The 25008-nt window shown below is 39.8% G+C and overlaps 2 protein-coding genes and 1 pseudogene across 3 annotated transcripts; all 3 read left to right on the forward strand.

Annotated features, from left to right (window-relative positions):
* Nucleotides 1-9423: 9423 nt before the first annotated feature.
* LOC122658073 (heavy metal-associated isoprenylated plant protein 27-like) lies at nt 9424-13271 on the forward strand. 2 transcript variants are annotated; one of them, XM_043852956.1, is made up of 2 exons: nt 9424-9555; nt 9647-10074. In XM_043852956.1, exons 1-2 carry the CDS (start codon nt 9469-9471, stop codon nt 10031-10033), a joined length of 474 nt encoding a protein of 157 aa, XP_043708891.1. In that variant the 5' UTR covers nt 9424-9468; the 3' UTR covers nt 10034-10074. The 2 variants fall into 2 exon arrangements, with proteins under 2 accessions (XP_043708891.1, XP_043708890.1); XM_043852955.1 differs by lacking the exons at nt 9424-9555; nt 9647-10074 and adding exons at nt 12669-12763; nt 12867-13271.
* A 2713-nt stretch (nt 13272-15984) lies between these two features.
* LOC122658074 (heavy metal-associated isoprenylated plant protein 27-like) lies at nt 15985-16646 on the forward strand. The gene is made up of 2 exons (XM_043852957.1): nt 15985-16137; nt 16245-16646. The coding sequence occupies exons 1-2, from the start codon at nt 16051-16053 to the stop codon at nt 16629-16631; spliced, it is 474 nt and encodes a 157-aa protein (XP_043708892.1). The 5' UTR covers nt 15985-16050; the 3' UTR covers nt 16632-16646.
* A 3021-nt stretch (nt 16647-19667) lies between these two features.
* LOC122658345 lies at nt 19668-24915 on the forward strand (annotated as a pseudogene).
* The last annotated feature ends 93 nt before the right edge of the window (nt 24916-25008 follow it).

The raw sequence follows: 25008 nt of genomic DNA on the forward strand, positions 1-25008 counted from the left end.
GAAGCTTGGTGTTGTGTCCCAGGATCACTCAAATTAAAATTATGTATTATTATAATTGTTATACCATCATTGCACATGTCAAAATGAGAATGGATTGCTTGGATAAGCTTATCAAAGGTGTGCTATTCAAATTAATTTTTCCCATTTAGAAATCTTACACTTTGGTTAAGGACTTTGTTTTAATTTTTTTTGTGTTCCACACCCATTACATCATATGATTACTCAGACTACTTATATGGTTGCTTACTTGCAAAGAAGTAGAGAAAGTCATTCCCAAAATTTTTGATTGAGCACCTTGATTGCCTTGAGGAAAAAGAAAAGCCATGGTAGAGAATTTTGGGATAATGTCTCCAATAAAACATATCCACCTCCCAATCCAATGTATAAAAGTCATACACTACGGTAAGTATTGAATGCATGGGCTGATGGGCCCAGCCCAGTGGTCCACTTTGGGTTTGGCTTTGGGTTGCGTGCAGGATTCCAATTCCATTGAGATTAATGCGTTGGGATGTGAACAGGCAACCGCTGTTGGTTGGCGGGTCCGATAAGGAAGGATCCGCTAAAGCCATTTGGAGGGAATAAAAAAAATGGAGAAGAAGTTTCATCTAATGGTGCAATTCGATGCAAGACATTTTTCTCACATTGCAAGATTAAGACATTGTAGAAGATTTTTTTCAAATAATTAAGGGGTTTTCGTAATTGGACATGAATAATTTGTATTATTTGATAATGGGCCTCCACGATTATCTTTTCATTAACCTAGATTACTTTAATCATTAATACCACAATGAGATAACTCAGTAGGTTCGATGTTACTACTTACTACACTGTTCATTCCATCTTTTCCGATAAATATGACTGAAAGAAAGAGAGAGAAACGTAGGAGGGGGGGAGGGGGCTGAAGGGTCGGTTAACCCCACAAGAACAAGCCACATGCATGCATTGGGTGCAACCAAGTGATGGACAAGTAGGATCAGTTCAATGTTCTTGGCTTTTCTGGTCTTCCTTCCTCTCTTGGTTTTCAAGTCTGATGGGACAAAAGAAATGGAATGAAAATCCTCTCTCCCCCCTACTCCCCGCAAAAAAAAAAAACAAAAAACTGCCGTGGTAGCCCAATTTTCAAGGATCAAACCTTGTACATATATATGGAATCTAATCAATCTACCATCTTATTATTAAGAAAAGCTTAAATATAAAACAAATGGAGCCCCTCCATCCTTTAATGAATCAACTTTCGTCAATAATTTTGTCAGGTACGTGCACCTATAGCATTCATATTGGATGACTGCGCAACCACGGGAAAGGATAACATATAATCAACAATTGGCGAAAAGAGCGTGCCTCCAGCTTAGACACAGTTTGGCACTGCCCCCATCGAAAGGGCTGCCTACTTCCACGAAAAGGCAGAAAACCCACTTAGGTGCATGCTTGCACTTCCATTAGCCATCACACGGATGCAAGTTCTAGAGGCCCAAGTAGCGTTCTCTTACTCCGAACAATTATACACGAATATTAAAATATGATATTATTTAGAAGTATACCTATAACTATGGGTGTCCAATGTTGGCCTAAACAGATTAAAATCGGTTTGGACCAAAATCGATATGAGATTATTGAATCATGTCTCCGATCTCAAACCCAACCCGTTATAACGGATAAGAAAGTGATACAAGTCTGAAATTCTCAAACAAAAAAAAGAAAAAACACACATTTTTCCCCACAAAAAAAGGGATCCAGCTTCTCTCCAGTGCATTTGTGCATCGGACGATGTCCCATGCACATCATGTGGCTGGAGAGCTCCGATCCATATTGTCGCATGCATCCCGATATACTGGCATGTGGATCGAAACATTCTCCCGTGCGGAAAAGGAACAACTAATCGTATGTGTAGATACCCAACAATTCAAAAGGAGAAGATAGAAACTGCGATGCGACACCTCATGACTCCATGAGCCATTCAATTCTTCAGCCTCATCTAATGCTGACTCCGATGGTCAATTGATCTCTGTCTTCACAAAAAAAAAAAAAAAAAAAAAAAATTAAATATATGTGAACGTGTATGTGTACATAACGTGTTATGCAAGAGAGAAAGGGAGGGGTACTCTAGTTTTGATTTGAGGTTATAGGAGGAGACACGAAGGTGTGAAGCCTGTTGGAGTTGTTTCCGTGCCCAATATATATGCTTGGGTTTTTTCCTTTTCTTTTAGTATTAGTCGTTAACATCATTCTCAGAATCTCTCCATCAGTCGTTTAACTAATTAAGCAAGCTCTGATACAGAAAACATTGAGCATTGAACCTTGACCCGGCCCATAATTTATCTTTTTTTGTTCTTTTTACTGGAGAATGATTGATGTGACTTTAATTAAATCAATTTGTTTGAATTTTTCGCCGTTTCTAAGAAGCTCCATCCAGATTAGTCTCTTCCTGCCCTTTTCCAAAGTCACAACCCTCGAAACTGGAAAAACTGGAAAACCAAATTTAAAAGATTCTGATTATTATTATTATTTCTTCTCGTGGTGCAAATGTGCAATTGCGTGGTTTAATATTTGCTTGAGTATCTTTTGAATAGAGAATTTGGCCTTTTGACCATCTATCCCCCTACACTGATAATTAATTGTCTGCTTTTCAGCCCCTCAGCTCCCTCAAGAAATGAAAACCCTTTTTCTTCTACTTGTTCTTCCACACAATGAGACAAAGAAAATGGCGTAAGGTCTACGTAGTACGCGTTGTAGGAACAATTAATGCAGTTGTATATATATCCATGCAATATCGATGCATGGACCGATGGAGGGATGGAATTCGAGAAGTCAATTCAATTCTGCCTGTGGGCTTTCCAATTTCAATACTGAGTAGTTTAACGTTTGGACGACTTGGGAGTGGGACTCCCTCCCTTGAGTCTCAGAGTAGGGTTGACGAACTTCAACATATTAAAACCCAATCAAATAGGGGAAGGAGCATGGTTTGAGGAATCCGTATCGGATTGATCAGATCAGGTGATTCGTATCAGAATTGGTAGATGGTGATACCAATTCCAGGGTGATTGGTACGGACCAAATGTTAAAAAATTAAAATTTTGATTTTTGATTCTTTTTTTTTAATTTTAAAAAACCAAAGGTAAATCCATCCTATCTATCCCGATTCAAGGTGATCAAAATTGGTATTGGCATTGGCGGAGACCGATTTCTGATACCGACAAGTAAAACTGTGGCGAGGAGGGTAACTATTTTAACAGGTGGGAGGGTTCCTAGTCCTAGAGTTAGGGCAAGTATCACCTCCTCATTTATCCGTAGCTTTTTAGTTATGGGTATTTAATTGTATAATATAATTATAATAATGTATCAACCCATAGACTTATGGCCCAGTCCATCCCATTCACAAATAGCTATAACCCATAAATAAAAGCCCATTGTCGAGAGCCCAAGGCCCACTCATAGTCCCTCCTCTAAAGATCTATTAGAATTAGAATTTGAAATACCTTTAAATCCATGGTAATTAAATTCAAGTAAAATAAAATTATGAGGCAAAATAAGGTGAAAAATTAATTTCTTTTTAGAGGAGTATGGCTAAAATCCACTGTTATCTTTTTATTTATTTTTTATTTTTTTATGTACATTTTAATGAAACTTCAATTAAAATATATGAGCCATATTTCTTCTTTTTATTAACTCATCAATTATGTATTTAGTTTATTTTTCTTTCCCTCCTCCCCCACCCAAGGAAATTGTAGTCCTACAAATACAACCTTCAGTAAATATATAAGTGTTGCAACAACAACAACCACAAAAAAAAATAATAATAAAAAATTACAAATCAATTTATTTTCCCAATTTAATGGGCTTCAGTTGAAATACAAGCACCCTTTTCTTTTCTCTATTTCATAAAAGTTACACTCATATAATTAGGTCTTTTGCTAAACTATAGGCCTCCCCCCCCCCCCCCTCTCTCACCCTAAGAACGTTCCCATATTGGTTTGGTTTCTGATTCACCCATTCTCACATTAAAACCGATTCAGCACGACCGAATCGATCAATCGACACCCCTGAATAATGGTATTGCATATAGCATGAGAAAACCATTAGTTTTAGGGTTAAGTTATCCTTCACCGAGGGTAAAATAAGAATCTCACCCCTATCGCTCATGGTCTGAAATATCGTTCTTCAGTCCAATCAAAGGGTCAGATAGGGTGGATAAAGAGATTCTCTCTTCACCTTCACCATGGGTGGACAGAAACGTGATCTATAATTTTAAATGCAAGATCTTTTTTTTTTGGTAGAAAAATGCAAGATCAAATAAGTACAAAAACCATAGGGATCCACATGTAATTCTTTGTTAGATACCAGAGGTATAACGCCAGTGATTCAAAAAGTGCATGGACAGTTGCTGTCGATTGGGTTTAGGGTTGCAAATTTGGCGGGTTGGGTTTGGGCTTGGGAAAACCTTGGCCCACAAATATAGGACCTCTAAACACTTATTTCATGATCAATTACAATCAAAAGATTGAAAACCGGCATATTCCAGGGTAGTTTTCACACTTCAAGTGAAAGGTTTTTTTGGCCCCAAAATTTGTGTGGATTTTTCATGATTGTGAGTTTGCAGATCCCTATATGAAATTGTTGCGCCAACCCCACTTGTGAATCGGTTTCTCATTGCATGGTGGATGGTAAAACAGGTTCAAAGGTGTGGACTTATTTTTCAAGAGTATTTGATGTGGAGATCATTGCTTCACAGGACATAAGAAGTCGTATTTTATTCTGGCATGAGCATACTAAGGGAAAGGGTTTATGTGGGGTGATTACTAAACTGATTCCCTTTCTCATCATTTGGGAATTGTGGAAAGAGAGAAATAACAGGAAACATGGGGGGAGAACTTGCTCAGCTAATTTCATTGCGGAGGTGATTAAAAATTGGGTGAAGGACATCCCTTACTATGACTCTTTTAAAAAACCCCTTTCATTTAAAGAAAAACTTGTTCTTCAAATCTTTAATATTTTCCCTTCTCCTGTTCGGTGAAAGCCTCCTATTGCTATTTTTTGGTGCCCCCCTTTCAATACTGTAAAACTTAATGTTGATGGGGCGTGTAAAGGGAACCCCGGACTGGGTGGAGGAGGAGGAATTATAAGAGATGAGAATGGTCATGTTTTGGCAGCCTTTGCAAACTTTTATGGTGATTGTACTAATTCCATCGCGGAATTTATAGCCTTAAGGGATGGTCTAAAGCTTTGCGCTGAAATGAGATTTTCGGAATTCCACGTTAATTTGGATTCGGCCTTGGTGGAGCACTGTATTTCCAAGAAGGAGTGCAATGTTTGGAAGGGATGGTACTGGTTCTGCGGAATTTTGCTCTTTGTTCAAGATGTTTGCCCGATGATTTCCTTCTCCTTTAGAGAGGGTAATAGAGCAGCAGACTGGTTAGCAAATTATGCTTGTGCTTCGGCGTCCAACACGCTATTTAATTATTTTGCTAATCCTCCTCCTGATCTTAAGCAGATTATTCGGAAGGAGGTAGCTGGTTTCTCGATTGTGCAAAACAATGCTGTTTTTTCTTTTGGGTTTGTATAGGGTGGTAATTAAGCTCCCCTCTCGAGTGCGAGAGAGTAATAGATCTTTTCAAGCTGGTGTAAGGAGGGAAAGTCCCCCCTGTGTATTCTTTTCTTCATAGCTGATTTGATCATTAATAAAATTTTAGCCGCCAGGCCGGGTCCTAGATAACATCTGGGTTAAAGAAAAAAAAACAGATCCCTATATGAAATGAATGGAAACTAAGTTCTTCAATAATTAATAGTGTAGAAAGTATTAGGCCTAATAGTTACTTAATACCTTGAAACTCTTTTAGATTAACGAGGTAAATATGATTGCAATTTGAACTAAGGGATCGATAACTGTACATTGTTCTAGGCCATCGCAATTCCCATGCCCAGTCTAATGTGTTCTTGATTTCCTCAATCCTTCTCTATTTTGTTCTGTAATCAATTTTCCATGGAGAATCAGTTAAGAGAACCTAAAAACCCCTTGGGTTTACTCATCATTATTAAAATATAAAATCAACAATTGGGTTACAAAGAGTTTCTTCATTAATTCCTTGGGTTTACTCATCATTTATATAAAGCCCATATATGGACTCCTTCCCTCCTTAAGTCCAAGAAAGACGAGAAGTCCAAACACTTGGGCTCTTCAAAGGGGGTAGTAACCATGGCAGCTTCAAAACCCAGTGTGAAGCTTTTAGTTGACAAGAAAACCCAGAATTAAGGTCATATTTGCAGAGGCAGGCAAGGAGTTTGTCGACTTCCTCTTCAACATTTTGACCTTCCCTTTAGGAACTGTTGTCAAGCTCCTCACCAAGGACAGTATGGTGGGCTCTTTGGGCAATCTTTATAATAGTGTAGAAAACATAAGTGTAGCCTACATAGAACCAAACAAAACCAAAGCCTCCCTTCTGGAACCTAAACATCTTACTTCTGTGTCCCAACTTCCTCCCCTTTTAGCCATGAAACCTAAACTTCCTACTTCTGTTTCCCGACTTCCTCTCCATTTATCCTTTCAACCCATACCTCGTCCTCCTCCTCCTCCTAGCTATTACAGGTGCAGCAACAATCATAACCATATAAGCAATAACAAAAGAACTCTCTGTCCTCAATGTCAACATCATATGTCAAGTCGGATGAGTTATGTTGGTACAAGCAGAGATGGAGGAGGAGGCATTGTGAGAGGACCGGTTACTTATATGATAATGGATGATTTGTCTGTGACTCCCATGTCCACCATTTCTAGTATTACTCTACTAAAGAAGTTCAGTATCAGGGAAATAGATCATCTTGAAGAGAAGGTAGTTGATTTGGGAATGAAAGAGATAAGTAACAACTTCTTCTATTATCTCTCTTCATATTAATTATTATTAGGATAAATTACACATCACCCCTTAGTTTTCAAACGAAACTCAGATCATACCCTGGTTTTTTTAAAAACTCAAATCATACCCTGTGTTAGTCTGTTGCTAGTTATTTTACCCTTGTACTAAAACATTAGAATTAAATTTACAATACTCCCCTATGTTCATCTTCAACATTGGTCAAGGGTAGTTTAGGGATTTAAATTTATTTTAATTGGTTGACATCATCACTTAACAGTATAAAACTAACGATAGAGATTAATTTGTTATGGAGTTTCGTTTGAAAATCTGAGGGTGACATGTAATTTACCCTTATTATTATTATTATTATTATTATGTTTATAAAGAAAGATATTGACAACATCTTTTGTCATTCTTTTTCCATTGGTTATATATGAGAATGTAGGGTCTGGCACTTCTAAAAGCTTCCTTACAGTCAAAGACAGTTCTAACAGATGTCTTTCTTAGGAAGAAGAGGAAACAGCCCTGCATCTAAGTTCTGCTCAATGATTGTTGTTGAAAGCCCTCAATGCTGTGCTTAAGGATTGTTGTTTAAACTTTTTGACTCTATAGTGATTCTTTTGTTTGGTAACTTTTTAATTTACATTTTGATTAATGCTCTTAAATATTTGGTTGTTGTTGTTAGATTTATTATATTTTGTGTCATGTTTTTTTTTTGGTTTAATGTTATCCCCTAATGTCAAAAATTACGATTTAGCTCTTTCTCTTTGCAGTTGTATTTGTTGATTGTTATGCCAATTTGGAAAGGTTTTCCTGAAAAAATTATCATTTATTTTTGCAAGGCAAATAACTTATTTGGAAAGCAGAAAAGAGCTAGTTTCAATACTGCTACTCACAGGACTGGAGGAACGACTTTGGACTACCCTTTTAAGTTTCCTTCAAAAGGGACTGGTCCTTGGTATGAATTGTTATCCTCTTCTATTACTGCACGGTGCAGTAATGCATCGTGCGGCAGCTGTAGAGGCCTTGTGCACCATATGGGGCCCACTGTGTCACATGGCCTCTGCAGCACCGTACGGCGTAGTACTGCATCGTGCAGTAACAGGAGAGGATAAAATTTCTCCTTGGTATTTGCTCATCTACGTTGATAATTTTTCAGATATCGCCTTGTACTGACTTCTCATTGATGTAATTCAATGTATATATATATATATATTTTTAAAAAGGCATCAAAATTATATTGAACCAATAATTTGACATCCCCTGCCTGGAATGGTTCGATATTCTATTGCACCATTTTCGAAGAAGACTACAAAGAGTGCTGAACATATGTACGTCCATATACATGGTTTTAAAAACCCGGAATCGGATTGGTGAATCAACCGACACCGATTTCGATTTTCACTGATCCTAAACATTGCTTCTTTGAATCAGAATAGGATCCAAATCACCCAATTCATAATCATTTTCTTTGTAATCCAACTTAAATTGGGGCATTTCATAATTCCTTCCGCGATTCAATTTACACGATAAATAGCTTAGATCACAGATTGCTGAACCTATTCAGATGTGATTCGAATCGGAATCCTCTCTGACCGAATTCCGAGTTTTAAAACCAAACCTTTTCCATATACGCACGACAGAGGAAAAATGAGTTGGACAGTTTGATATAATGAGTTGTGACAATTTGATATTTGCTGTTTCGTTTTAGGAGGTCTGGGGCCTTGGTCTCGATTTCTAGTCCTCTCCATCACATTTGCAATGTTAGTTTTTGTCATAGCTGACCGACATCTCATCGAACACGTTTCATAAAATGTTGGCATTTGGCAGTCGCACTCCCCACTACCACCCCCAACCCCACCCTCAACCCCCACCACCACCACCACCGCCACCGCCACCGCCGTTGCCGTCACAATCCCTAATTTCCTTCCTTCCTTCCCAAGTTAAGTTTGCCCACAGTGATTATTGTTGTGGAATATTCCTTTTCTTTACTTTATCCGAGTCCAGACTCCTGACCATCCTATCGGACCCAGTTTCATCCTTTTTCTTTAGTTCGTTCGGTGTTGGGTTTGGATTTTGGACTGATCTAATGTGAACACTTCTGCGTTGGCCCTTTTTCTCGACTTTTCTCGTCCCTCCCACCGTAAAGGAGAGAAAACTCTAATAAGACATGTGGCAGAACGATAGCCGCTACCACATATAAATCTTAGGAACCGACAATCATATACACTCTTGACTCTTGCTAGTTGACACACTAAACCCAGTCACTACAGTGCAGTAGTCAGTACAAGGGCCGATATCTGATAAAAACAAAAGAAGAAGATATAACTAACATTACCTTACCTTCTACGAAATGTCCCACCCCAACCGGCCACAACGTGTCGAAATCATAAGGGGGACGCGTGTCCCCTAGTTACACGCGTCAACTAATCGTGAAGGCAGGGTCCTACCACAGTCTCATTGGGCAGACACTAAACGCTTGAGCTCCGCGATACATAAATAGGGGGAGTGTGAGTTTCACTCATCCACAATACCATCTCCGTTTTCCAAAAAAAAAAAAGAAAATTTCCTTCTCAAACTCAAACTTCCATCTTTATTAAGCAAAGAAAGAAAGATCGAAATGGGTGCTCTGGATCATATCTCTGAAATCTTTGATTTCTCTCACAGGAGTAATAGTAAGAAGCTCAAGAAGAACAAGCAGTTGCAGGTAAACAACTAAATTAGCTATTCTCCTTTCTTCTTCTTCATTCTTTCTCCTACTTTGGTGTATAACTTAACAAACTCTGGTTTCATAACAGACGGTGGAGATAAAGGTGAGGATAGACTGTGAAGGGTGTGAAAAGAAAGTGAAGAAATCAGTAGAAGGGATGAAGGGAGTGACGCAAGTGGATGTGGATCCGAAGCAGAACAAGCTGACGGTGATTGGGTACGTGGATCCAAAGAAGGTGTTGCACAGGGTTCAGCACCGGACCGGGAAGAAGGCGGAGTTCTGGCCTTACATCCCATACGAAATGGTGGCCCATCCATACGCTCCAGGTGCGTACGATAAGAAGGCCCCACCTGGGTACGTGCGCAACGTTCTTGTGGACCCAGAGTCCTCCCATCTTGCACGTGCCAGTTCTCTGGAGCAGAAATACGCTTCTGCCTTCAGCGACGATAACCCCAACGCCTGTTCCGTCATGTGACACACAGCCCACATGCTTCTCTCTCTCTCTCTCTCTCTCTTTCGTGGTTGCTTGCTCTCTAGTTGTAGCTGCTGTTGGATCCCCTTCCTTTCTTCTCTGTGTACATAAAATATGATTCTTCCCATATTAGTTCGAGAGAGAGCTGAGAGGTCTCTGATGTAAAGATATTTTTAAAAAAATTAGTGAAGGATTGTTTGTTTTTTCTTTAAATCTGGATTTATTGATTTTTGTTTTTTGTTTTTAATTACTAACATATTTTTCTTGGGAAAACATTGAACATAATTCAGTTCCTCTGCAATTCATTGAACATTGACATTCTGACATTTATTGGGAGTTGTAACTTCCAATTAGATATGGGTAAGGATCATGGAGCCTCCCCATTCTCCGGAGAAGAAACAGTGCCCGTCCGAGGATTGCGGCTCTTCTCCCCCTTGCTGGGATCCCTTGCTGCCCCCTCTCTTAGTTTCTCTCGCCAGTCATTGAAGAGGAACTAGGTACCTTAAAAAAGGGAACTTGCAAATGGAGGAGAAAGGTTGAGGTAAGTAAAGCTAGGACAAAATTTGGCTGCCCCGGTTGCAGCCAGGTTCTTTCTGCACCAATCATATACGCTAACTTGAAATTCCACTGGATAATTTGGAAAATATGAAAACAGGCATATTTATGAACCCGAAGGAAAAAAGGAATTATTTCAAATTTGAACTTGCAAATGGGCGTAGCAGGAATATGTTGCAGCAAATTTTTTTCCCTATAAAGCTATAACTGAGGATGTAAATTGGCCTTGATCTGGTTCTTCTGGTCTTGGTTCTAATGTTTTAGATTGCTTAAGACAGGCCAGATCATAACATTAACATCTATATATCTGCCTATTAACGGGAGGGAAAATTCTGGTCCCCAATACTATAGTGTCAAAAAAAAATTAAATGAGAGCAAGAGATTGCTGTCTAGTCATGTAGAGTCTGCACTGGCATGGGGTCAATGAGAACCGCATGTAGAGACATCAACACAAAATCAATTTTGATGTCATGGGGGATGGGCCGATGGGGATGGTAAGTATTGATGCAATTTTTTATTTTATGGGGGGCAGGTTGGTACTTTCACGTGCTCCCATGTGTACACGCAGAATCCATGCTATCAGGTAAGGATATGTTTTCCTATTATTAATAAACCTGTCCAATGACACCCCATACGCACAACACTGCTCTGAAACAGCAGAGGTGCGGCCAAGAAATGTGTTGGCCGACCTCTCATCGAGAGATGCTATGCTCTCCAACTCGGGCTCCACAGTCCAATCGAATCTTGTAGTCAAAGTTTTCAGATTCGGATCTGTTGCGTCAAGAACAGGGAGGGGGTTGGAGCTTGTTGTTTCTGCAATAGAGGACTGGGCTGAGCCGGTTTGATTACTCCGATGCCTAAGTCAGAACTCTCTAACAATAGGTGATAGTGATTCAAAATCAAATGATCATGGAAGGAGATTACCCAGTTATTTATAGGTAATTGGGAGAGTCTTGCAGGCGGTGACATGACTTAATAGGAAAAGGAGTGTTCCCGGCACGAGTTTAGGTAGTTTAAAGTTTTTTCAGGGCTGGGGATAAGCTTTTTAGCCCATCAAGCCATGTTAGGCTAGATTGGTGCGTTGATTTAGGGCCGTTATGGCCATCCAGTGCTATTTTCGGGGTATGATTCTATTGCCCTATCTGGATTTAGCGCCAAGGCGAGGTCGGCCCTTCATAGAGTTGCTATCTACTCCAGATCGGGTGTTCCTCGCCTCGTCCTCGATGGTCGGCCCCTGTCAAGATTGGATCGCTACCTGCTCCAGGTCAGTCCACCTTACCTCGTCCACAGTGAGACCAATGATCATCACGGGAATGCCCCGTCCTCACTCACGTGGGGTTCAACGTGTTGAAACCCTATTGGGTGCCGGTCCTATGACGTATCAGGATCTATTCAAATTTCTAGTTTTGATATTCTTTTTTATTTATCTGAATCATCATATCGGACCCAGTTTCTCCCTGTTTCCTTTGTTCGTGATGAGTTTGGACTTTGGATCTAATGTGAAGTAGGAACACATCTGCCCTGGCCTTTCTCACTGAGTCTGCTCCGGCCTGTGGGACGACACGATAAAGAAAAAAATAAAACCCAGAGAAAAATTAAAAAAAATCTAATAAGACACGTGGCAGTCTGGAGCCCCTGTCACAAATAAAACTTTGGAACCGACCCCTATTCCCTTGACTGTTGACTCTTGAGTCTTGTTCGCTGTTACACTAAACCTCGTCAGTACAGTACTCAGTAGAGCAAATTAAGACAAAGATAAAGATTTCTTAAAAAAGGGCGGGAGAGGGAGAGATAGAAGAAAGTTACCTTCTACGAAATATCCCACCGCAACCCACGACCTCAACGTGTCCATATCGTAAGGGGACGCGTGTCCCATGTAACACGCGTCAAACTATAAATCTATAATGAAGACAAAAGCTTATCCGTTACCTTGGGCGGCATTCGGCCGTATGCGTTTGAGCTCCGCGATAAATAAATATGGGAAGTGTGAGTTCCACTGATCCACAACCCTTTCTTCGTTTTCAAGTTTTTTTCAAACCTCAAATTTCCATCTTTAGTAATCGAAGAAAGAAAGAAAGATCGATCGAAATGGGTGCTTTGGATCAAATCTCCGAAATCTTTGATTTCTCTCACAGGAGTGGTAGTAGCAAGAAGTTCAAGAAGAACAAGCAATTGCAGGTAAACTAATGTAATTGATTAGCTACTCTACTTTTTTTTTCTTTTTTTTTGGTCTCTATAAGTTGGTTTTTAATTAAAAGAGAACTATTCTGTTGTGTAACAGACGGTGGAGATAAAGGTGATAATAGACTGTGAAGGATGTGAGAGGAGAGTGAAGAAATCAGTGAAAGGGATGAAGGGAGTGACACAAGTAGATGTGCATCCGAAAAAGAATAAGCTGACGGTGATTGGATACGTAGATCCAAAGAAGGTATTGCATCGGGTACAGCATCGGACGGGAAAGAAGGCGGAGTTCTGGCCTTACGTCCCATACGAAATGGTGGCCCACCCATATGCTCCAGGTGCGTACGATAAAAAGGCCCCACCTGGATACGTGAAGAATGTTCTTGTGGAACCGGAGTCCTCCAAGTTGGCACGTGCCAGCTCTGTCGAGGAGAAATACGTCTCCGCCTTCAGCGACGATAACCCCAACGCCTGTTCCGTCATGTGACACACACAAACTTTTTTCTTTCTCTCTCTCTCACAGTCGCCTGCTAGCAGCTTCTGCTTGTTTTTCTGTTTGGGGCGTTGTAGCTGCTTTCCTTCCTTCTCATACTTGTACATAAAATCTGATTTTGTTTTTTTCCTTTGTTCTTTACAAATTGGTTGTTCTGTGAGCTGTGAAATTTCGTCTCTTCGTAAAGACAATCACAAATAGTAATGTACTCTCAGAAAAAAAGGGGGTAATCTATGTAAAGTTTTCCCTATGAAAAAAGAAGTGTTATTTGTTTTTTTCTGTAAATCCAAATACTCTTTGTTTCCGTTTGGTTCTGTGGGAATTTTTTTCTTTCTCTGGAAATTCCAACATTTTCTTCTTGGGAAAACATATTAAATATTTCGGTTCCTATGGAATTCATGAATTTTAAGTAGCATTTGATTTAGGTATCAATTAATTAACCTAATTCATGAATGACACTGATGAATCGCTGGAGCTCGTATTGATGATCAACTAAATCCTATCAGTAATTACTTTAATTTATTATTAGCTATTAAAAATCACCCATTTCTCACTCGATGGGGTTCCTACAACGTACCGATCCGCAGCCCAAAACTTCATCTGTGTGTTGGGTTGCGTGCCCGTGCATATTCGGGCATGCAGCCCAACACTCTTCTCACTCTTACAACTTGTCTCCAGGAGCCCATAATCTGAATAACATATTTTATCTCATACCCCATAATCGTCATTGTCCTTAAAAACAATGAAATTAAGAAAAATAAAAGCCAACAAAAAAACTCACCCATACGGCATGACATCACCTTTTTGTTAATTCCTTCTTCATGGACATTCATCCCTTTCTATGTTGCGGTTTAGTTTGATCGTAAATGGTTGGTTTCGAAATTTGATTGCATATCTATTTGGACACCCTTAGGCCTAAGGGTATGTACAGTTTATAACTAAGGGTGTGACTTGATCTAGGTCTGGTTCTGGTCGTTGTTGTAATGTTTTTAATCGCTTAAGACTGGTCAAATCATAACATCAACAAGCGTATTAATGGGTAGGACAAAGGTCGTTAAACAGTCCAGTTTTGATTAAATGGTTCAGTTTAATTTGTTTTAGAATGCCTATGGATACATAGAAACCGAAATCAAACCGTTTAGTTTAACAATTTAAAAATGAAACCTGAAGTGTTTATTAAACGACTTTATAGTTTTTTTGTACTTTTTTATTTTAACGGATTTTTTTCTCTTTCAATGATTATAAAATTATAGTTGTTTATATGTTTTTAATAAATATAAAATTGTAGTAGTTGTTACCAACAACTGCTAGCTCAGTTGGTGAGTCGTGGTACGCTTCATGCCCATGCTCAGTAGGAGATCTCGGGGTTGCTACCTTATCCCTTCTTCGGTTCGATCCCCCCTCTATACAAAATATATATATATATATAAAGCTTCCAATTCCCAAAAAAAAAATAAAAAAAATTGTAGTTGTTTATTGTTTATTTTGACCATGAATGGATAATTTACTATGTAGATATTAATCGATTTTAAACTGTTTGATTTGCTTTAAATTATTTAACTAAACGGTTAATGGTCGATTTTTATTTAAACAGTTCGATCCTGTTTTAGTAAATGGTTTCAGTTTGGTTTTGACACCCTTAAGTTAGATAGTCTTTGTTAGCAATACACCCATAACTATGTCCTCCCTATTATATCTGCTTTGCGGTGTCATGCATGTAACATAATCCTTCCTGTTTCATTAAACACCTCTTTCTTGTCCACTTGATCGTCATGGTTTTCCTGATCTAGAACTCAGATTGACTTGGAGGAGGAACAGTAGTGAACAGAAGAAAATAAAATTTAAGAGAGGGAGAGTTTCTTGAGTAGTGCTTTAGCTTCTGCTGTTGAACTCTACACTAACTACATTACAAGTTCTAGAATGAAAATTTGAAGAGCTAAAAGCAGGTCTCCCAAGCAAGAAGTTGATGGATTTGAGGGGAAGAACTTGGCAGGGGTGGAATCGGGTACACAACTATACTATTGTAGTCTGCTTGTAATATTCCTGCTAGAATCTGGTACAACTCAGCTCCCAAGGTTCACTATACTATTATGGCCATGACTGGATCGGGTCCCATTTGATCTGGTACAATCTAGCCCGAACTCAGCTCCCAAGGTCCAATCGGTAGCTACACAGTGATTGTTTCTGGAATATTCCTTTCTTTGTCCGAGTCATGACCATAATATCAAATCGGACCCAGTTTCTCCCTCTGTTTCTTTTGTTCGGTGATGGGTTTGGTATTTGGACTGGTCTAATTTGAACACTTCCCTTCTCTTATGCACTGGGCCCTGCCCTCTCTCTCTCTCTCTCTCTCTCACTTACTAGAGTCTGCTACGGCTCTCCTTTGACCAATGACCTTAAGTAAAATATGTACTAATAAAGACACGTGGCAGAAGGAGATCTAGCTGTTAGATATAAATCCTAAGAACCAGGCTAATAATAATAAGATAAAAGATGCAAATCTGAAAAAAGGCAGATATAACTAACTTACCTTCCACAAAATATCCCACGGCTACCGAGATCACACGTGTCGATATCGTAAGGGAACTCGTGTCCCGAGTAACACGCGTCAAATTATGATGAAGCTAGTGGCCTATTCCATTACTTAGGGGCGATAGAGCTCCGCGATACATAAATATGGGAGTGTGATCGAGTTCCTCAGATCCACAACTTCATCTGCCTTTTTCAACTTTTTTTCTCAAATCTCAAACTTCCATCTTTTTAGTAAGCGAAGAAAGATCGATCGACTGAAATGGGTGCTCTGGATCATATCTCTGAACTCTTTGATTTCTCCCACAGGAGTAGTAGTAGGAAGCTCAAGAAGAACAAGCAATTGCAGGTATAATAAACTACTTAATTAATTAGCTTCTACTCTCCTTTCTTCTTATTCTTCTTTGCTCTCTATATCTTGGTTGTTTTAATTAAAACTACTGTGGTTTATGACAGACGGTGGAGATAAAGGTGAGGATTGACTGTGAAGGGTGTGAAAAGAAAGTGAAGAAATCAGTGGAAGGGATGAAGGGAGTGACGCAAGTGGATGTGGATCCGAAGAAGAACAAGCTGACGGTGATTGGGTACGTGGATCCAAAGAAGGTGTTGCACAGGGTTCAGCACCGGACGGGAAAGAAGGCGGAGTTCTGGCCTTACATACCATACGAAATGGTGGCCCATCCATACGCTCCAGGTGCGTACGATAAGAAGGCCCCACCTGGGTACGTGCGCAACGTTCTTGTGGACCCAGAGTCCTTCAATCTTGCACGTGCCAGCTCTCTGGAGCAGAAATACTCCTCCGCCTTCAGCGACGAAAACCCCAACGCCTGTTCCGTCATGTGACCAGACTTCTCTTTGTCTCTCACACACAGTGGACTACTCTGCTTGTTTTTTATGCGATGTAGCTGCTGTTGCTTTCTTCCATATAAAATCTGAATATTTACCTTTTTCTTGTAAATATAATCTGAATATTTTTTTCAGATGTTTTTTTACTTTATATTGTTTAGTTCTGTATTGGTTCGAGTGTGAGATGTGAAATTTTCTTCGCTTTGTAACCACAAACACAATAGTAATTTAATTTGATGTAGATCCTCCAAGAAAAAAAGAGAGTTCTGTTTGGTAAAGTTATGAAAAATTCTGGTTCTGTGCAACTTTTTTTTTTTCCGTTTGGGACTTCCAACATTTTCTTCTTGGGTAAGCATTTTAAATATCTGAGTTCCTTTGCAATTTTATGAATTTTAGGTAGTCTTAGTCTTGGAGAATGAATTTTAAGTAGAATTTAATTTAGGATCTCAAATTCTTTCCTATCATTAACTGGGTCATTCGATCGAACACATTATCTGCAGACTGCAGCAGAGGGTAGAAGTGAATTAAATCATACAGCAGTGAGTCACTTCTGCCAATGACCATGCAAGTGAGAGAAGAACTTGATTTGTCAATCATGAATCAACCACAGTCCCTAGCTTCTCTGGCTTGTAAGAGAAGAACTTGATTTGTCGAAGGGTTTCTAAAATTAAAAATCTTGGGAGAGACGGAAATTAAGATCTAATTCTTGAAACAGTACGTTTGTAAGGAGCTTTCAAGTTAAAAAGTGTAAGCTTCTCTTCAAACCATATTTGTTGGCGGTTGTTCGATAAAAAAATAAATCTTTAAGCAATAAGCAGCATCAATTGTTTTGTACGTATTGATCAAGAAGACTCTTCTAGTAGTGGTATTATTTAGTTCAGGTCACTAACCAGAGTTGCAGTCTTCCACCATCCAGCAACGAAGGAAGAAACTAAAGGTAACGTCCAACGTTGAAATTCTGACATTGTTTGGGGAGTTGTAATTTACAAATGGGATCTGGGAGGTAACGTGCAACGTTCACTTTCTGACACTTTTTGAGAGTTGGAATTTGCAAAGAGTAACTGAACTCCTCTGGGTTAGAGTCAACGAGCTTCCACATTCTCCGGAGAAGAAACAGGAATCGTTATCGTCTACGGGCTGCAATGGGCCCACCCGAGGATTGCATGCGGACAGGTGGTTGTAATGGGCCCACCCGAGGATTGCGGGCGGCACCCCAGACCACTAATTTTCTCTCGCCATTCACTGGAGAGGAGACGTGTACTTTGAATTTCAAGGGAACTTGCAACTGGAGGGTAAAGTGAGAACCAAGTGTTGAACGGCCATCGTATTGCTCTCAACTCACATGATGCCACGTAGATTCCATGCCAATTAAATGGTTGGTAGATGAGGTCCTTGGTATTCATGAAAAAAATAAAAAAAAGACGAGTTCCTTTGAATTTGAATTCAGCTTATCAACATGGAATCCATGTGACATGTCCCTAGCATTTTTCATCTTAAAAAACACTTAGTTTCCATGTGAAGGACATAAAAGGAAGGAAAAAGATTATGTCCAAGTGGGGCGGAAGTTAGACCATTCAACCCCGCTAAATGACAGTAAAATCAAGGGTGAGGTGGTCATTTCATAGGTGGATCCCACCTGGGTCCTTCATGTGAAATGATCACCCCACCCGTGATTTTACAGTCGTCTAGTGGGTTGGATTGTCCAACTCACACCATGGCTAGACAAGAGCCAGGTCCTAAAAGGAATTTCAAACTACTACTATAAAGTTAGAAAAAAAATTTCTTCCATAGTGGGTGAAGGAACAACGAAGATCTAGTTTTCATTATTATTCTACATTCTAATTAAAGATAAATAATTGACAAAAACAATAAGCTCATTAGGGCACGTGGAAAAGGAAAGCCGCTGTTAAAAATAAGACCGGATTGTATCCTTGTACAAGTACTAATACATCCAATATTCACAGGGCCAATCAACGACCGCCACGTGTCATAGACGACCCGCCCCATAGCCAAGGGGAACGAACCGGAGTCCCAGCACCATTCGGGGGCGGCCACTACTCGGGCGCGGCCACACATCCGGGGCGCGGCCTCCTCACCAGGACGCAGCCTCCTCACAGCCTCACCCAGGCACGACCTCACCCAGGCGCGGCCTCCTCACGGCCTCACCTAGGCGCGGCCTCACCCAGGCGCGGCCTCCTCACCAGGGGTGCGGCCTCACCCAGGCGCGGCCTCCTCACAGCCTCACCAGGCGCGGCCTCCTCACCAGGGGCGCGGCCTCACCCAGGCGCGGCCTCATGGGCACCTGAGGTGGGGGCCACCCATCTACGACCCCGATCGTATCGCTAAGACTCATGTCACTACCAGGACTCTAGACCCTTAAAGGTCACGTCATCCAGACGGATTCAAGCACCAAGGACGTTATCACCACACGCGGATATCTATCCACCAAGGATCCTGATACCACCAGGACACTCCCTCCCGCGGGGAGATGGCCAATCAGGATAGAGCCCCGTTACCCAGGGCCTCTATCCACTCAACGGCACAATCGTCAATCAAACGGGGACTCTCCACACCGCCATATGCTACTATAAAAGGCAAAGGTACACAACCCCATAGGGGACATCTAAACTCATACTGAATAATCACTATTCATCTATTTGCGCTAGGAGATCTAACTTTGGCATCGGAGAGCCCTAGGCCGGGACCACACCGGTTCTCTCTGATTGACCCCTTTGGTCCACTTGCAGGTGACGGCACTCGCAGGACCGCTCGACGATTTCTTGACGCAACAAGTACCATCCAAGGTCCTCGAATGTCTTGGAGGACCTTGGATGGTATTTGCACAAGAGGCTAACATCTGAAAAAGTTATCTTCCACGAAACATCCCATCAAAACCTACGAAAATGAGAATGGATCATCTGCACGTACCAACAAATGAACGTATATATCAGAGCCAATCACATTTTAAATTTGTTTTCATAAAAACCCTTCCCCCTGCAAATGGCAAAAATAAAATAAGTGGTTGGCTCTCACATGTACGGTAAGCTATTGTTATGTGCAATGGAATCGAATTCAAAGAAAACAACGTGTTGGCGTTAAACAGTGACACGTTTCATAATGACACATGTCAAACTGTAGTGAAGACAGAAGAAGCATATCCCGTCACGAGTGCGGCGATTACAATGTTTATCAGTCCTGCGGTTCCTGCCGTTCCCATTATCTTCTTCTTTTTTTTCTCAATTCTCATAAGTTCCATCTTCAGCCAAGAAATAGTTAAAGAGTGATTCAATTAATTCTCTTCAACAACTTTCGTTTTGTTTTTTTAGGGTCAGCGGAAGGAAAAGCGACAGAAATTGTTCCTTTGGACCATCTATCGGAACTCTTTGAGTTCTCGCACAGTAATAGTAGTAATAGTAGTAGTAAGAAGCTCAAGAAGCGCAAGCAAGTGGCGGAGGTAATAAAAGTTTTTATTTTGACAGTTCGCACTTAGCACACTCTGTTTCTACCGAAACTCAACATTTAAATAGATAAAATCCAAAGGTTGTTTACTCACATATCAACATTAGTTTCAAGTGAAACTAAATAGGATGTCTTCTTTAACCTCTTAAATAAAGTTTTGAAAATCGAATGGAAGGAAGGAAACATTTCTTCAAAAGAAATGGGAAATTTTTTTTATTTGGGTGGGGAGAGGGAGGGGGGGCGGGCTCGAACACAAGACGGGCCACTTCTCAATAAGGGTGTTAAATTGCATCCAAAATGGAACTAAAATCGTACCGAACTAAATAAATTCAGTTTTAGAATATACGTTTTAAGGGCATGAGAATACTAATCGGTCATTTTACCAATGTAGAAACCAATAAAAGTACATGCAAGAGCTTTTTTAGTTTTTTGGTACAAAAGCATTTAAGTGAATGCGATATTTCAATTCGTTGGAGAGAGACTGGAGAGTGTCGGTGCAATTCCACTATTTATTATGTGAGAAATGTATACAGAAATCTATATAAAGCGTAATTTTTTGAATTTTTTCTATATAACAACATTGCCAACCAATAAAAACCTATAGATTTGTCATATAAAAAAGATGGAGAAAGTTTTCCTCTCTCCACACTATCTTAAGATTGACAAACTTTATAGCATTGTAGTACGTTTTCTCAAAATACCCTCTTGATGTCCTCCTGTGTGCATATGAAGTTCCACGACGAATGAATTTCTATCCATCGTGGCTGAAGGCTACATGGAAAATACAGCCCTAGAAAATTTGTCATAAGGGTGAAGTATTTTTTGGTAGAGCCATAAACATAATCATTTATAGATACGCTTCGATCTTAGCCATTGAAACAGCGGGGTCGACATCTCTACATGAATCGATCTCATCGTTCCAGTGGTCGGGATCTCGTGCATGAAGAAGCTTCCTTTTTAAGCTACATCAGTCAACAATCTTCTTAGGATATTCCAATCCAACCATAGGCCATCAAAGGGGAAACTGTCGTGTGTGTAAACGGCCTCACTGCAATTGGATCAAACGATTCCAGCCAAACGGTCTACGCATTTTGGCGGGAGAGGTTTAAGAATTTGAATTGGTGGGCGAGGGCCTTTTTGGCGAGCGAGAGAGAGAGAGAGAGAGGGAGATGGGGGAGGAGGGATGGAGAATTAGGTGGCGGAGGATTACCCAGTGTGGAAGAAGAACACACTATTCTTATAGGTTCTAGTCGTCTACCCTCGTTATCATCATAATGCTTCGACGTCCACCATCGAACCCTCCACTTCTGATCTCTCAATCTTTCCTAGCGAATCTGTCTTCTCTATTATTATTATTATTATTATTATTATTTTTGTTTTCAGTTGTTACAATTGTCTGATTTTAAAGCTACCTGGAGGGGTATCAATAAGAAAAACCCTAATTAATATATCAGTTGGAGATAGCACAGGAGATACATGTTGGTGGAGAACTTAATCGGGCTCGATACATGCCCCAAAAGCCATCTGTGATTGCCGCCAAGACTAATGGTTCCGAGGTTCATGTCTTTGATTCCTCGAAGCGCCCTTTGAAACAACAAGGCGGTCCTTGCAATCCCGATGTGCGATTAAGGGGTCATGATAAAGAAGGGTACGGTCTATCATGGAGCCTTTTTAAGGAGGGTTATCTTCTGAGTGGTTCCAATGACTCCAAAATATGCTTGTGGGATATATCTGCTATGCCCCAAGATAAAGTGCTTGAGGCCATGAATGTTTACGAGGTATTTTTGGTGCTATTGTAATTCTGACAGTTCTGTATGTTTTAGTTGACAAGTTTTTGACATATTTTGCCCCATTGTGTTAATGAATGTTGGTTTAGGTCCATGAAGATGCGGTGGAACACGTATCTTGGTATTTTAAGAATGAAAATTTGTTTGGATCAGTTGGGGATGATTTGGGATTTGCGCTCCTCGAAGTCAAACAAGCCACAACATTCAATTATAGCCCATGAGAAGGAGGTGAAGCAATTCTTTAACTGGTTCTACTAATTTTCTTAAAGTGTGCCACTTCTTGGATTAACATCATTGAAAAAAGAATAATTTAGCTCTTAGGGGGGAAGGTGAGCTATATATCTTGCTAAGAACTTCTTGGGGTACCAGGAAATTTTAATTTCCAGTAAATTTTCATTTAAAGGGAGAATGTTAGGAATTCAATTAGATTAGTCCCGTGTGGGATCACCACCTATACATTCATCATATTGGAGTTTAAGTGTAGTAATTGTTTTCATAGATTCTATCCATAGTTCCTCCTTTATCGATCTTCCTTTTTGATGAAGAATTCCTCTGTAGTGAGCACTAGTTCTACGGTCGAAGTTACAAGTGTAAAAGATGGTCAAGTAGTTGTATGTAGCAGTGATAATGGATGCATTACATATTTCAAGAGTGTGAATGTCTCAGGTCTCTAATAAGAAAAGATAAAAGGGGTGGCATTACTTTCTGTTTTGATGAAGAATTCCTCTGTAGTGAGCACTAGTTCTACGGTCGAAGTTATAAGTGTAAAAGATGGTCAAGTAGTTGTATGTAGCAGTGATAATGGATGCATTACATATTTCAAGAGTGTGAATGTCTCTAGCTCTCTAATAAGAAAAGATAAAAGTGGTGGTATTACTTTCTGTTTTGAGGTGCCTTATGTTTACTGTAAATATTCCAATTAACATTATCTGTTTGGTGGGTTCTGTTCTACCCTCCCCCTTCCCTCCCTTTCAAAATAAAGATCCTATGTTTCTTCATACATTTACAGGACTACCTCTAGTAACAGTTTCTTCTTGCGCCAGGTGAATTATCTCTCTTTCAATCCATTTAATGAGTGGATTCTGGCTACAGCATCTTCAGATGCAACTATTAATCTGTTCGATCTACGGAAGCTAACAACAGCATTGCATAGTTTTTCCGGTCACATGTATGTATTTTATCTATTATGGGTTTTTTTACATTACCAATGATACTAATCATGATTTCTCATTGGGTGGGAAAACTACTTGGTGAATGTCAAAGCTATATAGAGTTTTATTCAATATTGAGGTCATTTTTTGTATGTTTTCTAGTGTTTGATTTCATGTTTTCCTGCTAATGTGCTACATCACCAAGCAATACCAAACTTCCCTTCAAGAAGCAGCTTTCATCATAAGGTACCAGGCAATGGGCATTGTTGAAACCATTGCCCGTCTTTGGCATGGGGCTATTAATCTTTGTTATCATGCCATTAAAAAGGAGATGGGAAAAAGAGATGAATTGATCTCACTTAACGTTACAGAAGTTGCTACATTCATTTCCATCTTTCTTCTTTTCATGCTTGAGTAGTGAGGGTCATAAGGTTAGTTTCTTTGGGTATCTTTTACTTTGATTTCCCTTTCCTTTCATTGTAATACCATGGACATTAAGAAGGAAAGAGCTCCTTTTGAAGGCCTTCAATATAAAAGAGGAACCCAAGGTATTCATTCTTTGCTATTCTCTCTCTCTCTTTCTTCTCGGCAAGATTTTCTCTGGAACAATAAAACTTCAGAAATCATTGATTTTTGAGCTTTATTTCTGTTTCCAACTGGGATTTGGTTTATCTTTTCTGGTTTGTATTTGTTTCTTGTTGGCCTATTGGATTGATTTCATGTCAACATCATCTTTTCTCTGAGTATGTTCTATGTTGAATCTGGAGGAGTTTAGGAATTAGAGGAGAAACAAACTACTAATTTTAGATTGATCCCTTTGACAATTATGCCTTAATATCACTACCTCTCCTAAACATTATTCCTAGTGTAGGACAGAGAGTAGTCACCTACATAACAAACATAAAAGAGACCGTCAATATTTGGGAATTTGGTAAAAGGTCCAAGTTTTCCTTCACCCCTGGAGTAGAGAAACCTCATCCCCACTAGTGATATGATCATGTGATTGTTCTTGGGTAGTCATTACACTCCCACCCTCTATTGATGAAGTTGAAATTACCTTTTGAATGCAATCTAATGGTACCAATGGGAGTGGAAGTGGAGATTCCCTCTTCACCATGGCATATAGAAAGTCTCTCCTTGGTAAAATTAGGTTAAGCTATTGGAGTTAACTGCAGATCATTCAAATATATTAAGTCATGTCTTTTTCCCTAAATTTTATTTTCTTCAAATTTCATCAATCAGTATTATTTTTTTTTTCTGGTGTTCAAGTAATGATACTGTTCTCAGCTCATTTTGGAGTTAAGTTCTCACTGTGCTGTGTTTCGTTCAGAGAGGGGGTATTCCTGGTAGAGTGGAGCCCTAACCATTAAACCGTATTAGCATCCGCTGCTAGTGACCGAAGGATAATGATTTGGGACCTTAGCAGGTATGTCACCTTAGGAAGTCTCATTTCTCCTAAACATTACACCATTCCCAATTGTCTCTAGTTTTCAATTTCATTGTTCTCTCTTAAATCAATTATAGTCTAATTTGATGGGTGATACCTTCAGGATTGGTGCTGAGCAGTCAGAAGAAGATGCTGAGGATGGGCCTCCTGAACTTCTCTTTTCTTATGGGGGCCACAGTGCCAAGATATCAGGTTTTTCATGGAATGAAAATGAACCATGGGTCATCTAAAGTGTGGCCGAGGACAACTTCCTTCAGATCTGGCAGATGGCACAGTATTATGACATGCAAGTTGATGAATATGTTGAAGTTCATTGCGGGATTATATGCATTTGCATGAAAATGAAGATTCGAAACGATCGATTCATGGACCAATACCTTAGAATAGTTGAAATTCCAAATCTGCAGGCTGATCCTTTTGGATCGATTCCATCCTGATTCCACATTTTATAACCTCAAGGGAAACAAAAGGGCAAATGCATAGCTTGTTATATAGCTTCCTACAGATGGTGCTTGTCGTTCCTCTCTCCT

The sequence above is a fragment of the Telopea speciosissima genome, chromosome 4 (genome assembly GCF_018873765.1).
Source record: "Telopea speciosissima isolate NSW1024214 ecotype Mountain lineage chromosome 4, Tspe_v1, whole genome shotgun sequence".
Classification (NCBI taxonomy): domain Eukaryota; kingdom Viridiplantae; phylum Streptophyta; class Magnoliopsida; order Proteales; family Proteaceae; genus Telopea; species Telopea speciosissima.